Source organism: Ammospiza nelsoni, chromosome 1 (assembly GCF_027579445.1).
Source record: "Ammospiza nelsoni isolate bAmmNel1 chromosome 1, bAmmNel1.pri, whole genome shotgun sequence".
NCBI classification, from domain to species: domain Eukaryota; kingdom Metazoa; phylum Chordata; class Aves; order Passeriformes; family Passerellidae; genus Ammospiza; species Ammospiza nelsoni.
In genome coordinates this window covers 66,501,613-66,516,558 of record NC_080633.1, presented here as the reverse complement: position 1 = coordinate 66,516,558, position 14,946 = coordinate 66,501,613, and the positions used below count along the sequence as shown (strand labels likewise).

The window sequence follows — 14,946 nt, the reverse complement described above, 5'->3', positions numbered from 1 at the left end:
GAACTCTGCCCCACTCGGAGCTCCAGCCACCGCCTCGGGGCTTTACCCTACACGCCGCTCCCCCCGCCCTCACACAGCCTTCACCGCCCCCGCCATCACCGCCGTGCCGCAGGGCGCACTGGGACTTGTAGTCCTCGCTGGCGGGGATTGCCCTTTCGCTGCGACGGCTGCCGAGGAAGACAAACTACAGCTCCCAGCACGACTCGCGCACCCCCCGCGCCGGCGCGATGCTCCGCGAGCACCGCCCCGCCTGGCCGCCGGCTCCTCGGCGGCGGGAGGAGGAGCAGGAGCGGGAGCGGGGCCGCCGGCCCGGCCCGGGTCCTGCCGGCTGCCCCCGGCCGCGCCATGTGGCAGAGCGTCGGGCTGACCCTGCTGGTGATCGTGGCCACGCTGGCCTGCGTGCTGCTGTTCATGCTGTGCGGTGAGTGCCGGGCTGCGGGCGGCGGCTGCCGGCCCGGCTGCGGCGGGCGGTGCTGGTGCCCCCCGGCCGCCCTCGCAGCGCCGCGCCGGGCTCGCAATCTGTGCTGGTTCCTCTCGGCTCGGATTGACTGCGGGAAGGAAAAGGGCACCGTGCCCCGGCCTGTGGGGGAGCGTGTGTGCTGTGCAGCGCCCTCTTCTCTTTGTTCCCGAGTCGTTTCCAGCCTTGAGGTGCTCCCAGAGCCTTACTTCGCTGTTTAATTCGCCGTTTTCTCTGGAAATGAGGGCTTTTTTAGTGATGGGGCTCACTAAAAAAAAAAGCAGTCACCCTGTGCGGCATCTACATGCATGGGTCTGAAATGCCAGTGAGCGCAGGAAGTAAACTTGGGACTGGCATCCCTCACGTTCTGACATCTGTTTGCTGGAATTGGCTGAAGACAGCTCTTAGAAGGTTTTTCCTTACGTGGATGGAGAGGGAGAGGCCAGGGGGGATCTCCTCACCCTCTGCAACCACCTGACATGAGGCTCTAGTGAGGTCCATCTGCTGTGCACGCAGTGAGAGGCCCAGGGGAAATGGCCTTGAACTGAGACAGGGGAGATTTAGAGTAGATATTAGAAAATATTTTTTCATTGTTAGGGTGGTTGGGGATTGCAGCAGGTTGCCCAGGGAGGTGCTGGAGTCACCATCCCTGGAGGTTTTTTAAGAGATGTCTGGATGTGGCGCTGGGAGATGGTTTAGTGATTTAGGGGTTACAGTGGCAATGCTGGGTGAATGGTTGGACTGGATGATTCATCCAAGGCTGTTTTTTTAAAAATTCTTTTTATTTTTTTAGTACACAGAGAGAAGGGTTATTTCAATGGAAGGGATGACTTGCAGGTCTTTTGGGAGTTCCTGGAAGGAATCAGCAGTGCAGTGTGTGAATGTTGTGGCCAATATGGAGAACTTGCAGCTCTCAAAACAAACAAACAAAAACCACACCAGCAAATTCAAGCTATGCCATAAAAGGTGATGTGAGGCTTGTGAGACTTACAATCACCTATAAGCCTACCTGGCACCTTGGTGACACGTGTGTTTACAAGGGGTATCTGAAAAACTGAGGGAGCAAAGTGAAGACTGATGTTTAATAGTTTAAAAAATGCTAATCGTTGTCAAAATGACAAAGCATTGTGGAGAGATTTTGCATTATCAAGGGACTGGATGGGGATATGGGAAGTGAAGTCAAGTAATAATGTGTATGAAGTGAGGCATGTAGAAACTGAAAGTTTTACACATGTAATTTGTGTGGAGAAATATAATGGAACCAAACTGAGCTGCTGTTATCCCAAAGAAAGGATTAGCTGAAATAATTGCAAGCATTTCTCCAAAATATCTCTGTCATCCTTTGTAGCTACCAAACAGGCAATCAAACTTCAGAAGCCTGAAATAGAAGAGAAAATGTCATTATGCTGCTATAGGAATCATCCATGTGCCTGTGCCTCACACAGTGTATTTTCTTGTTAAAGTGTATTACCTCATTAAAAAAATGAAATCCTAGTTTCTTTTTGAAAAGATAGGGTTTCCATAGCGATTCTTTGTTGGAGCTGTGAAATTATTCCTGCATGAAGAAACTCTAAACAGGTTAGATCTGTCAAGCCTGGAAAATAGGTGACTGGAGAAGGGGTGATGGTATATCACTGACTAGCAAGTCAAAAGTGAAGTGGGAAGCGTTATGAAATGTCGTCATTGCAGAGGAGTTGGAGTACATGAAGTTAAATGGTCAAGCAACAGGCTGAAAACAAAAAATTTTCTTTTACACTACGGGGAAATAATTTGCAAGCTCGTTAATAAGGAATATTTTGTATTCTGAAACTTCTGCCATTTAAATTCCTGGAAGAGAGGTCAATGTCTTGGTCATGATCTTGGGTGAGGAAATCTGTGAAATGCTGATAACTGGAACTGCAAGGCTGTACTTTGCTTGGTCTCATGCTCTTTTCCTGCATGTCCTGTACTGTCTGTTGTTACAGACTAAACAGTGACCTGAGCAGATCTTTATTCATGTTTCTCTACCCTCATTAGGTGTTGACTGGCCACTTTTCAACTGTTGGAAGATGCAGCATGGTAATAGCTAGGGCTTTTATATAGAAGTATGAATACAAGATCTTTGTTTACTATCTTGCTGAAAGTGTAACACAATTGTGCAACCACTGTTCAAACTCAGAAACAAGCATCGTTTTCCTCAGGCCCTTCTGCCTTTGTCTGTATATGACAAGTGGAATTGGAATGCTAAGCTTTAACTTTGGCCGATAATATAATCATTTGCCTAGTGATTTCTTGGTTAAAGAAAGCAGAAGCAATGAATAACTTTATTTTTGAGTGGCTTGTAAATACTTAGCTTGTTTGGAGTTACATATTGGACATTTATCTTAAATTCCATAAATATGTTGCTTTGAATCCTTCATTGTATTTTACTTTAATCAGTGTCAGACTTTATAAAATGATTGCTAAAAGTCACCTAGATTTCAGGTGTACTGAACACAGGAAGCTGATACATTAATTGGGTTTTTTGTGGAGGGATTTGAACTCTTACCATGCTAGAAGTGATTCAGGGGGATTTGATAGTGATTTATAGTATTTGTAATTATTTTTTCATCACTCAGCATTTATTAATTAATATTGGTTATACCACTTAACTTCTCTTGCACAGAAAATATTCAAGGAAAACAGTGTCAAGAACACTACTGAAAAAAAAAAAAAAAAAGAGTACTTTGAACTTAATTGTTTATCTGTGCTAGTGACAGGCAGTTTCCCTGGGAAGGCTGGAAAAAGTAGCAACATCCAGGTGAGAAGGTGGCAGAGAAACTGCCTAAGTGCTGTGTGGGACAGGATGTGAGCAAAAGCCAGCCAGTGAGACATACAAATTAATGGACAAATCTGACACAGGAAGGGCTGGATATAATCTGGAGTAAGCCTGATCTGATGATGAGAATACTTTCCAGCAATCTGACAAGACGTGTTGAAACAGCCTTGAGAGAAAGGGTCAAGAGTGTAAAGAGCTGGGACTTGGATTTGAATGGCTCATAAAAGAACTCATGGTGTGATTGCCTGTAGAGAGTAATAAACTTAAATATCCAGGATCATGTGGATTTCTGCTGTACCTCCACATATAATGTGATAAGGGCTATTAAACAATGAGTAAAACATTCACTTTACCTTTTTTTTTCAACATGAGAAGACAAAATTCAGAGCACAAATTATCAGAAGTTATTTTGACTGGTTCTTCAGCAATGTGAATTAGGCATTTATGTCTATAAATGTACTTTGAATAAATGGCCCAATTTTCTTTTCTTTAAAACATGTCTGAATGCTGGCAACTGCTACTTTCAGTGTTAATCTGAATTAGTTGAGAAGCACGAGAGGCTTGCAGCTAGCATTTGTAAACTGATCACATCTGACACAGAAACCACTGAGGTACTGTAAACACAGCAAATTTTCAGTTGCTCTTTAAAAAGTGGAACTAAGATAACTTGATCCCACTTCTTTTATTCCCACCTTTTCTAATTTTCTTTTTCTGGTGGTCTTATTGCTGCTTTTGTGTATTCCATGTACCTCTGAGATGGGAGGAACTTGTGCATAGTCAAGGATATAGGATAAAATAAAATACCAGCCAAGGTGAACTCTGGTACTGCTTACCTCTGTGTATTTTTTCTGTTTTCCCAGTGTAGCAATGCATGAAGCCAAGTGAAATTGCCAAAGTGCCTTCACTGGAACAGATGGAAGCATTCATCTCATTTGTCAAAAGAGGCTAATGAAATGCGGGTTGAGACATACAACCTTAAAATAAAAATCATGTAACTCTAAGTGCTGAAATGAATGAGTGGTTCACTTCAGAAGTATGAGTTCAGTTGCAGATGGGAAAACATTTCAGCCCTAAATTCTGCCTGCATAACTTTTCTTTAATGCTTTGCTTAAACAGTTTGGTAACTATCTTCAAGGAGTGATTCTTGGGAAATACCTTAACAGATGAGGAAAGTCATGCTTGATTAGACCACTCGTAAAGAGAAAATATCCTTTAATTTGAAGTTGAGTTTTCAAACAGTTGTAAATGGGAGATGAGAAGAGAGCAAATTTCCTTTTGCTCAATCAGCAAGTGCTACTGTTGCATTAAGTGGGAGCAGGTTTATGGAGCTGTGCAGAGCCAAGCACCGTGTCACCTGATGTCCTCTGTTATCCCAGTGTCAGAGTAGTGCTTCCTTCAGGCTGATCCTCTCCATAGCAAAGCTATCCACTAGGGCAGTGTACTAGAGCTGCACTGTTTCAGAGATGTGCATGAAGTGACTTGTGCATGGTTGCAGGAGTTATGTAACAGAACTCAGAGAAGAGCCCTGTTCTCCCAAATTGCAGGTTAGCATCTCAAGAGCTCCATGCTTTTTTTTTTCCTTTTTTTTATTTCTTTTTTTTTTTTTTTTTTTTTTTAGCTGTAGCTGTTTAGGATTTTCTGCGATGGATACTTCAGCATTTGAATATAGGCAACATTCACCATGGTGATACCCCAATTTTAAATTAGTACCCATGTTCTGGCATGACAGGATCCTATTTTCAAATCAGTAGGGACAAAGAAGTAAAATGATCTTCAAAACTACACAGGAATTCCACAGTAGGGTCAGAACTGGAAGCTCAGTCTTCTCTGTGCTGTTATTGCAGTTACTGCATCACCATCCTGCCTTTCTTGGTTTCATTTCTATTTCACATAAGAAAGATCAAGTTGCTTTTACTCAGCGCTCCATATTAACCCTGGGGGTTTTCTTTTGTTTGCTTCTCCTGATTCAAATGGAAGAGGAAAATGTGCTCCAATAAAGAAAACTCAGCTGTTGCATACAAGGCAGTGAAAGGTGAATGAAGTAGATGGGCCTGAGACTTGTTATCCCTCACTTTTGGAGTGGGAGTAACTTTGTAGTTGGATCACTGTTTCTTTCTCCTTTACAAAGAACCGGGAGCTGATGTGGGAAGTAACAGAAAAAGCAGTTTTGATGAAGTTTAGTCAAACCATAAAATCTGTTTAACATCTGAATTGCATGGATGTTACCTACATCCTCTATGAGTTAGTCAAAGGCTTTGACTCACAGCCCCACCTTCACAAACACATTGCATTGTGATTTATTAGAGGGGGGTTGACATACTGATGGCACAGTACCAGATGTGTCTTTGCATGGCATCTGGCTGTGGCATTTTTAATTGAGGTGGTGGCACCCAGCTTTTAATAAGTACTAAACTCTGCAAGGCTGGGTGCTGCTGTTTTGCCTAGCTGCTGGTAGCTTAGATTTTGTAACACTGGATTCAGGTATGTGCTACATCAAGAGCTGGATCCCCTGCTTTGCACTGTGCTGAGGTATGTTTGATCTGGCTTACTGCTTTGAGAGGCAACTTCTTTCACCAGTCAGTGTAGAAATATTATGTGTTATAGTCTGTGTGTCATCACTGCTTGTTTGCTGAAGGCAGGTTGTGGGTGTGCTGTTTGGCTTCCACAGGCTCAGTCAAGCTAAGGATGATTTTAAAAGGTAAATCAAATAGCTAAAGAAAATAAAGCAAGCACTGAAAGAGTGATTCTAATCAAATGTTTTGTGTGTGGTGAAGCTAAACCTGCTTCTTTGAGAGCAGCTTACCTGAACAGAGTGGAAGTGTTAGAGGTGCAAACCAATGGTGTCACGTACGTGTCCAGGAAGAGCTCTACAGCAAAAAGCCCACAAAGGAAAACTGAGCTACATACAGAAAGGAATGCCTTGAGATGCTCATTTTCCTTTTCTTGTGTGTGTATTTTAAATTTACAATTATTTTCTTTTTTTAAACACAGTTATGTAACTTGCAGTTCTTCAGTATGGCACAGTGACGGGTGTTACCATTTTGCAGTGTTCTTAAGAGAATGAATCAGAAGACAATGCATTTTCTATTAATTTCTCACAGACAATGTGAATCTGCCTCCAGGCTTTGTGTCTGTGTGGTTTTGTTTAATGATGTATTTAGCTGATATTGTTGCTGGAGAGATTTTTTTCTGTTCCCAGAATAACTTATTCTTTAGTAGTCCGGTTATTTCCAAGGAAATTCTTATTTATTTAGGGACAGGGAGCCTCAGCTGAAGAGACAAGTGCACACTTAATTTGGACAAGTTGTGTTTGTTTTGGGGATTTTTTTTTTTACCTTTCCATCCAAGCTGGGACAGTAACTAGAGCAAGTGAAAGAAATCTTTCTACTTTGATTACTTTATACCTAAATGTTTCTGGTACAGGCTAGGAGACCTTGTGAGGTTTTTTGTTCTGGTTTTCAAGCCTGGTTGCCCTCCCACTAATGCCTTTGGCTTAGCCTTTTGTAATTTTCTTTTCAACCCGCTGTCTTGTGGTTTGTTTCACCTGCCTGTTACCTCTGGTCTGTTTGTTTGCCTGCTAGAACCAGTTCCCTTGGCTGTTTATTTCCACTGTCTTGTTTGTAGTCTGAGGCTAGAGAGCTCCAAAATCTTGTTTATGGCACTTGGGGTTTTGGATACTTAGACCGTTCTGCTCTGCTCTCTAACTCAGACCAAACACTGAAAAGAAATTAGTGCTGTTTTTCTTGAGAGTGCAAATGAACTTCCTATGTTCTTTAGTATTTCCCCAAAACACACCCCGTAGTGATTCTGGGTGTTAAGTAACCTGTTTGCAGTGATAGAGGAAGCATGTAGTTCACTTTATTTAGCGTAAGTTAAAATAACTCCTTTAATGGGATATCTATTCACACCAAATATACTCAAGTCATGCTTCTGAAAAGTGCCCTAAAACCCTTCTGGGAATGCCCTGAATATTTTTGCCTCATCCTCCTCCCTCTCCTCTTTCAACGGAAGCAACCTTCAAAGAGCTGCTAGTTCAATTTTTACTTCTAGTTCTGAAAGAAAAGAGAAGCCAAACCCAGCCATCTACCATCATTTTTTTTTTTTCTAGGTGCAAGGGAATGTAATACATTTGTGGGACAGCAGATTCTATTTAATCATAAGTCATTTAAGGGGTTAGGTATTAATGGGAAAGGAGATATTGTGTAGGTTCTAGGAATTAATTTAGATCATAAAAGGTTTTCATATAGAAGCTTTTCTTCAATTTCCTCAGGAGCAGAGAAGTTACGGAAATTAAAAAACCGCAGGATGTAAAAAGTATTCCAGGAAGGAGGAGAAGGGTGGGATCTTGTTTTTGTCATAAGGAATGGATTGCCTGTATTGACTCTGATTATAGAAGAGGAAGAAATACAGAGGTGCTGTGGTTATATAGGTGTTATTTATTTATTAGTTAGTTGGTAGTCTTTCTCCCCCCTTTCTACTATGTCCTGTTATCCATTCCCAGAAGTCTGCTTCTGCTGGAAGCTGTGTAATTGAGAGGACAGTTTTCCCTAGCTCTGTAAAACAGGGCTCTTTATATCTGAATAGGTCAGCAGTATAGGGCTTGAATAGCTGGCAAGACCTTCTGAACAGAGAATGGGAATATTAAATATATAGCTCTGTGCAGGCAGATGGGTTGTGGTGTTGCCAACGATGTTTGTATAGCATTTATTTTCAATGAGCTGTTTAAATTTTGCTCCACTTAACTGTATTTCACAGAGAAGTTGTATTCCTGTTTGGTGGGTTCTCTTAAAATGAAGATTCTGGCTTAGGTTTAGATATATTTATATCTGCTTTTTCTAGGTTTTTTGGCTACCGGTTACAAAAACACTTAGACAAGACAGAGGAGGAGGAGCAGGTGGATCTAAGTATTTTTTAAGATAGATTCTAGAAATGTGGCCATCTCAGCTCTTTATTTGCATAATTTTGGGACCTAGAGTATTTTAGCAGTGGAGCAGAACATAGATTTACTGCAGAATGTTAATTTTACTTAGTGGGATTTTGGCACGATGAGGGATCTCATTGAATTTGGGGGATGTGGTCTTTTAGTGAACATAAGGAAGACCTTGTCCATTTCAGAATAGGATTTACTATAAAATATGATATTGATTTGAGGCTCTGAGTAAGTGTGCTTAATATTGATTATGTAATGCAACTTTTAAAATGTGATTTCCAGAATGGAATGTTTGCTGGGTGAGGGGAGAAATTCTAGTGCTTTCACAGACCTTGTGTAATGAATCCTGAGTCCTTGTTTGAGATATAACCACAGGACTTCTTTTTTTCCTGACAATTAAGACCTTTCTCTGTGTGATGGTGATCACCCACCTGCTTGCTGTGGCAGTTCATTTTGGAATGTGTAGGGCTTTTCCTGGAGCTTAAATGTTGCTTCTGGATGAGGACGAACTTGACGAAGTTGAATTTGTTTTTACAGGACTGTAAAAAGGAGTGGATGTGCTGTGGAGGGCTGTTGGGGTTGGCAAATAGAGGATGGGAGCTGATCAAAATTTTTTTTTCCCTTTGGTGATACACTTTGCCAGCGAGCTGACTATCAATTTGTATGAAGTAACTAAGCAGTATCTCTTTTCTCTCTCCTGCAGGATGGTATGTGGTCTGGCAATTGTTCCTGTCTAAATTCAAATTCCTGAGAGAATTGATAGGTGATACAGGGTCCCAGCAGGGAGACAACGAGCCTTCAGAAGCTGAAACTGAACAGGAAACTCCACCCTCGCCTCAGAGAGGGAGACAGAAATCGGCTCGGCAGCGAAGGGCACCTACGGAAGACACGACTTAAAGTATCCACTGAACTTCTGCGTAAACTGTGAATGGGTCACACCTCTGCACTGGGTCCTTCAGTGGTGTGACCTCACTGAGAAACTGACCTGAGGTACCATTGATCCCTGTGGACCTTTACTTCTGAGCTACCAATGGATGATGCTCTTGCAGTAGAGGTTCGGGGAGGGCTTCGGCAGCAAGTCACAGAGTACTGGAAGAAGGGGAGGGGCAGAGAGAAATCTCCATCACAAAAGTGCTGAGCTCCTGTATCTCCGGTCTCACGTCTCAGCACGCAGATGAAGAACAGGTCCTGGACCATAGGCTTAGCCTTTGCATTAGTCTGAACATAGTAAATATTTCAGACTTAAAATAGTTTATAAATTATTTTTTCTTTACAGCACTGTAACTACATATAATGAAATTGAGTTTTATTTCCTTAGCTGTATATGAATATATATATTTTTTCAACCTTGAGAAAGCATGTGAACTAAAAAATCAGTTGAAAGAATATCCTGCTTTAGAATGTATTCTAAAGTGAGATTTTAGTTAAGTTCTTGTATATATAAAAAGTATAAATGAAATATGAAAAACTTTATTAGGTGCACTTGATTTGGAGGTTTTTATTATCTCCTCTTTTTTAAAAAAGAAGGAGATGCAAAGAAAGCAATTGGAAAACAAGACCTTTTTTCTTGGTTTTGGTATATAAGAAGGATTATAGTTTAAACAGTCCTGCTAGGCTTCTGAATGTTTTTTTCCTGAACCTTACTCCAAGTCCAACCTGTGCTGAAGACGGGAAGGTGTCTGGGTTATGCACTGCTCGCTGTTTGATATTCTGAAATGTCATCTTTGGTATTTGGATAATGAGCCCTTCTCCTAGCTCTCCTTGTACACCTTAACGTCAGGTGTTTGGTATCTAACCTAACTTTTTTTCCTAGAAGCAGTTAAGGCTCTCTTAGCAGTTTGTCAGATATTGCTGGGGCACTCTGACAGTGTTCCAGCAGGGAATTCGATACCTCATGTTTGCTGGAGGACTTACAGATTTTTACCAGTAATCAGCAGTTGCTCCTGTTTTTTCTGAGGATGAGTTCTGCAGCTGTTTTGACATTGCACTTCACAACGAAGTGCTCCACTTCCGTGTATCTAGGAACTCTGAAGATTGATGCATGAGATTTTGTAAAGATGAGGAGCATGCATGTAACCACCTCTGTGTGTATGAGAGAGAACTACCAACAGGTCTCATCTTGAACAGCTTCAGTTTTCTCTCAAAGTTTGGATATGTGGTAGTGTTTGGATCATTGTTCCATGTATAAAAACTTAATCAGGACTTTAAAATCGATCTTGTATTTTTAGCTGTTAAGAAGTTTAAACCTGTGGCTTCCAAATTGTGGTTTGGTTCAGTTATATGGCTGAAAGCAGCAGCATTTAGGTTTTTCATCAAGTAGGCCTACATCTGGGAAAAGAGCACTCTGTTAGTGCCTTTATGTTTTAATTTGTCAGTCTTGGATAGTGATCAAAATCCAATGAGGGCCATTCACTTCTTAAAATCATTTAGATGTTTCGGTATTAAAATATGTAAGACAGATCAGCCCTGACTTTCGTTTGGAGTCCAAAAGACTGTTTCATTTGCTAGCATGTATATATTAAGCATAAGGTTATGTTTTGAAGCATGATTAGGCAGTGCTATGCACATATCCTGTAAACATGTTGAAATACTGATTGTTTCCTCCTCTGTCTTTCGTGCTGGCAAGGGAATGTCTAATGATGGTTGATTGTTTTTTCTTTTCTTTTTTTTTCCTTTAATTAGTAAACTTCCCATTTATTCAAACTGAGCAGAAGCAATCAGATTCTATTCCCTGCTGCTTCCAGTTTGCCTCACATAACTTAATGTCATGATTTTCTTGTGTGCTTATGTCTTGTCACATGGTGAGACTTCCAGCCTAGCAATGCTAATCAAATACTGGGACAATTTTCTGAAGAAATTAGCATCTTTGTCTTAAGCTTTGCTAATACAGCTTACAAATAAACTTGCTCTGTACTGACATAGGATATTGACACTCCACTGCACTTCACTTTATCTAGACTTTAGTGTACAGAAGACAGCAAAAGGCTGATGTCTATAGCGTCCCTGGCAAAGAAACAGTAACTTAGTTCCTGCTTCTAGGAGCTGTGAAGAAATGTGAAATTATGGCAATATATATGGCTAGTTTAGTGTAGCTCTGAAGGTGCAACAATCAAGACTCTGGAGCAAGATAATGAAGGAGAAATCCATATGGGTTTGAATGAGGACACTGATCAAATATGCAATAAGATGGACATGAAACCTCTGGGTAGCTCATCTGCTCTAGCCAAACAATTTCCTTCTCCCCTCCATGCCGTCGGTAGGTGTACATTTCACTCCCCAAGTTATTTTCAGTCTCTTTCTTTTCTTAAACAGCTGATGCTATTTTTTTAATGTTGTGACATAGCTGCCAATAATGCTGTCTCCCTAGTGTGTAGCTTTAATGATCTTACTAGTAGCAGGCCAAAGGTATATAATATAAAGTGGTTTGGAAGAATTTTGAAATGCTAATGTGTTCTGTCAATGCTTAATTTTTCTTGAAACTGTAGTGAAATCTTTGTATGGGGCACTTGATGCAAACGTGTAAGAGCGAAGCTGCGTGTGTGGGACGTGCTTGTGATAAGACCTGGGTTGTGATTGCTGGCAGTCCAATATACTCATGTCTTCAGGTGTTCTTACCAATGTCCTTCTAAAACGTTATGGTGGGTAAGCACTTAACTTTGAACTCACCCATCCAAGTCTGAAACCTTATGAAGGCAACAAACAGGTTGGTCTTGTTTTGTTTAGTGGGATCTATTTTTAAAACGATTGCCTTATTGTTGCAGCCGTTATCTTGAATGTATTTTGGGTTCTTATTTTAAATACAGTCATATCATCTTTGTTGCAGGAGCTATGTAACTTTGAATAAGCAGTAATTTCCTGTGTTGTATGTGACAGTGTTGCAATTTGTGATCACATTGCTGCTTAATATCAGGTTTTACACTGAACTAGACCTGTGTATGTCCTTCTGTTTCATTTGGAAATGACCAGCATAAAGAATGTGTTCAGTGTGGTCATTTGCTTCTTCAGTGTTACAAAACTGTACCTAAAGCTTCTGTGGTTGTCTGTTTTCATCATTACTGTTCTTTTAACTGACTGCACAGATGAAAAATAAAATAACCAGTCTTGATATGAATGTTTGACCTGAGTGATTTTCTAATTACATTTTTGAGTGGATTTTGTCTGTAGAATTAGACTGCTTATTTGAGTGTGAAGCACTACAAAAGAGGACTTGTCAGAAGTCACATTCTAGCTGGTGTAACACCTGCAGATGACTTCATTATAGTGGGCAGGTTTGTGTATATCTTTTCGAGTAGCTGTTAGTAAATGTATTTTTTCTGCCTTATACCTTGAAAGTTGTAATTTCATTTTAGCAGCTAAAAAACCCAAAACAAACAACAAATTCCCCCAAAAAATCAAGCCACCTCCCCACTCTGCTTTTTTTGATCTTTCTAAGACTGGTTGTAGACTCTAGTTTTTCCTAATGTAAGTGTCTTGATGAAGTAGGAAATTCTTATTTTGGAAATGAAGATGTACAGGAGAAGGAAGTGAAAACATGCTTCATCCTTTACTGCTTCTGTTGAGTAAAATACATTGTATCCTGGGTTATTTTATTTAATAATGAGACATTAAAAGATTCTGAAGGAAAGTCTGAAATATGAGAGAACAAACTGTTCTGCTGTTGTTCTAATCTTCTTACTTTTAAAAATGGGCTATTAATGGAGTACTGCAAATGTCTTGGTGTTATGTGACTTGAGCACCTGGATCTTTTCACTGGGAAAGTTGGATTTGTATGTGGTGGTTTGTGTTGGGGGCTAATATAAGTGAGAACAATCAGTGAAGGGCAACTGGTGTCAAGTGCACATGAAACACGTGGTTGCTTTTCTGCTTTGGTGCTGATCCCAAAGAACCCCTTTGTGGCCCATTCCAATGGGATGAATGAAGGTGCCATTGAATAAGTTTGCCTCAGGTTCCACCAAAAGCTGTTTTAACTTGTACTATGGGTGCTCGTGTGCTGTCAGGGGTCTCCTGTGGCCTTGGGTGTATGTAATTAAAATACACAATCTTTATAAAATATAAGCAGTGTTACATCTTGTTTGGGTTTTGCTTTCATGAACATTTTTTTTCTGTGATCAGACTGGAAGTTGGCAGTGTCAATATGCTGAGTTTTACGTTAAATGTTAAGGACATGAATATTGTTGTGTTCTTCATGTTGACCAGAAGCTCTTATGTTTTGATCATCTGTGGGTGTTTATAATCACAGTGTTATCTCTGAAAGTTGGATGGAAGTGAGACACTTTGGCACTGTTTCACAGCACCTGGGAGAAGGCTCTCATCTGGTGTAGGGCTAGTATTCATGTCTAGCAGTGTTGGACTCCACTTCAGGAATTATTTTCACAAAGGGGGACAATGTGATCCAGTACATCTTGGGCTTTATTTTCCATGTTTCTATTCACAGGGCTCATTTTCCATAGCAGGAAATGAATAGAACAAATGTTCATTTAACTTTGGTAGCCAAGAGACTCTAATATGTAGGGAAAGATGGGGTAGGGCCATAATGTGGCCACCCTGGTCACTGTCCAAGTATAGAACACATAACCTACTAATTGTGGTGTACCTGTCTCTGCTGGCTTGTTTTGTGTCACTGCCACTGTGACTCGTCCCAAATGCTGGCAGTGTACTTGAACTGAGAAGGGTAAGAAGATGTAGGATCTGTGGCCTGAGAGGTAGTTGCCTGTAAATCTTTCTCCCTGGGTCTGGGTGTGCTGAACAATTCAGGCAGCTGACTTCGGTCCACAGTCTATTAAAACATCCAGCCTTCTATGCAGGTAACAGTCAAGTTTCAAAATGAGAAGTTACATGTAACCTGTGTCTTCCTCAGAACGCTACAAAGGAGAATACCTTGCTCTATGTCACGTCAATTTCCTCTCCTCTGCACTAGAGTATTTTACCATCTTTTTGGGGGAGTCTGAAGCCTTCTGGCAGCAAATTTGTTTGTTCGCAAGTAACACAGGCTGTGGCTCAAAGCAAGTTTTGCTACAACTGTGCTAAGTTGTACCACTGGGGCTATGTCAACACTGAATTTTTATTAAAGTCAATCTTTAACTCCCTAACACAGTGCCCTGCTCCTTCTTACTTAATGACTTAATCAGGAGCCTTCTGTCTTTGTGAGAACTTCTTGTTTATTTTGGGTTAATTACAGTTCCTGTGGCAAATGAATCTTTTGATGCCAGATGATCAGCTGTTGGTCTTTAACGTGTTTAAAAATGTTAGGCAACTTCCTTGTCATGGTGGAATGCATCAAAACCTGTCCCTGCCCACCACTTATTTCCAACATTGGTGGTCTCAGTTTTTAGAAATATAAAGAGTTGCTCCCCTCAGGTTCTGGAAAGACCCTGCTTTGAGAAGATCCTCAGGAGAAGCAGAAGATGCTGCCTGGTGACCTCTGGATGGTTGCAAGAGGGCTGAGCTTGGTGCAGCTGTCTGCAAGGCATAGGCAGAGGATGTGCTTAGCTTGGACGTGCCAGGTCTGCAGCATCTCTGCAGTGATGATAATTCCCTAAAGCCCTCTTGTGGTGGTGGCTGGGTGGCACCACATCTGCTGTGACTTCTGATCCTGGCACAGCTTGATTTTTAGTTTTCCAAGAACAGAACCAGTCTGACCAACCTCTGGTGTCAGTGGGTCAGGGGCACATTGACAAACACCAACCAGCATGAGTACTACAGCCACAGGGGGAAATGTTTATCTATCCTTCAGGCCAGCAGAGAGGCCATGTCATGGCAGGG

General features: G+C 41.2%; 1 protein-coding gene across 2 annotated transcripts; it reads left to right on the top strand.

Moving 5' to 3' along the window:
- The first annotated feature begins 265 nt into the window (after positions 1-265).
- Positions 266-12,295, top strand: SMIM13 (small integral membrane protein 13). 2 transcript variants are annotated; one of them, XM_059468369.1, is made up of 3 exons: positions 266-421; positions 8,888-9,082; positions 9,835-12,295. In XM_059468369.1, the coding sequence occupies exons 1-2, from the start codon at positions 346-348 to the stop codon at positions 9,079-9,081; spliced, it is 270 nt and encodes an 89-aa protein (XP_059324352.1). In that variant the 5' UTR covers positions 266-345; the 3' UTR covers position 9,082; positions 9,835-12,295. The 2 variants fall into 2 exon arrangements, with proteins under 2 accessions (XP_059324352.1, XP_059324344.1); XM_059468361.1 differs by having other exon boundaries at positions 8,888-12,295.
- The last annotated feature ends 2,651 nt before the right edge of the window (positions 12,296-14,946 follow it).

What these genes read in the sequence shown, in the direction of transcription:
- SMIM13 (XM_059468369.1), top strand. Translation starts at nt 346, where the DNA reads ATGTGGCAGAGCGTCGGGCTGACCCTGCTGGTGATCGTGGCCACGCTG. An exon ending in GCTGCTGTTCATGCTGTGCG is followed by an intron (nt 422 to 8,887) that starts GTGAGTGCCGGG and finishes TCTCTCCTGCAG; the next exon opens with GATGGTATGTGGTCTGGCAA.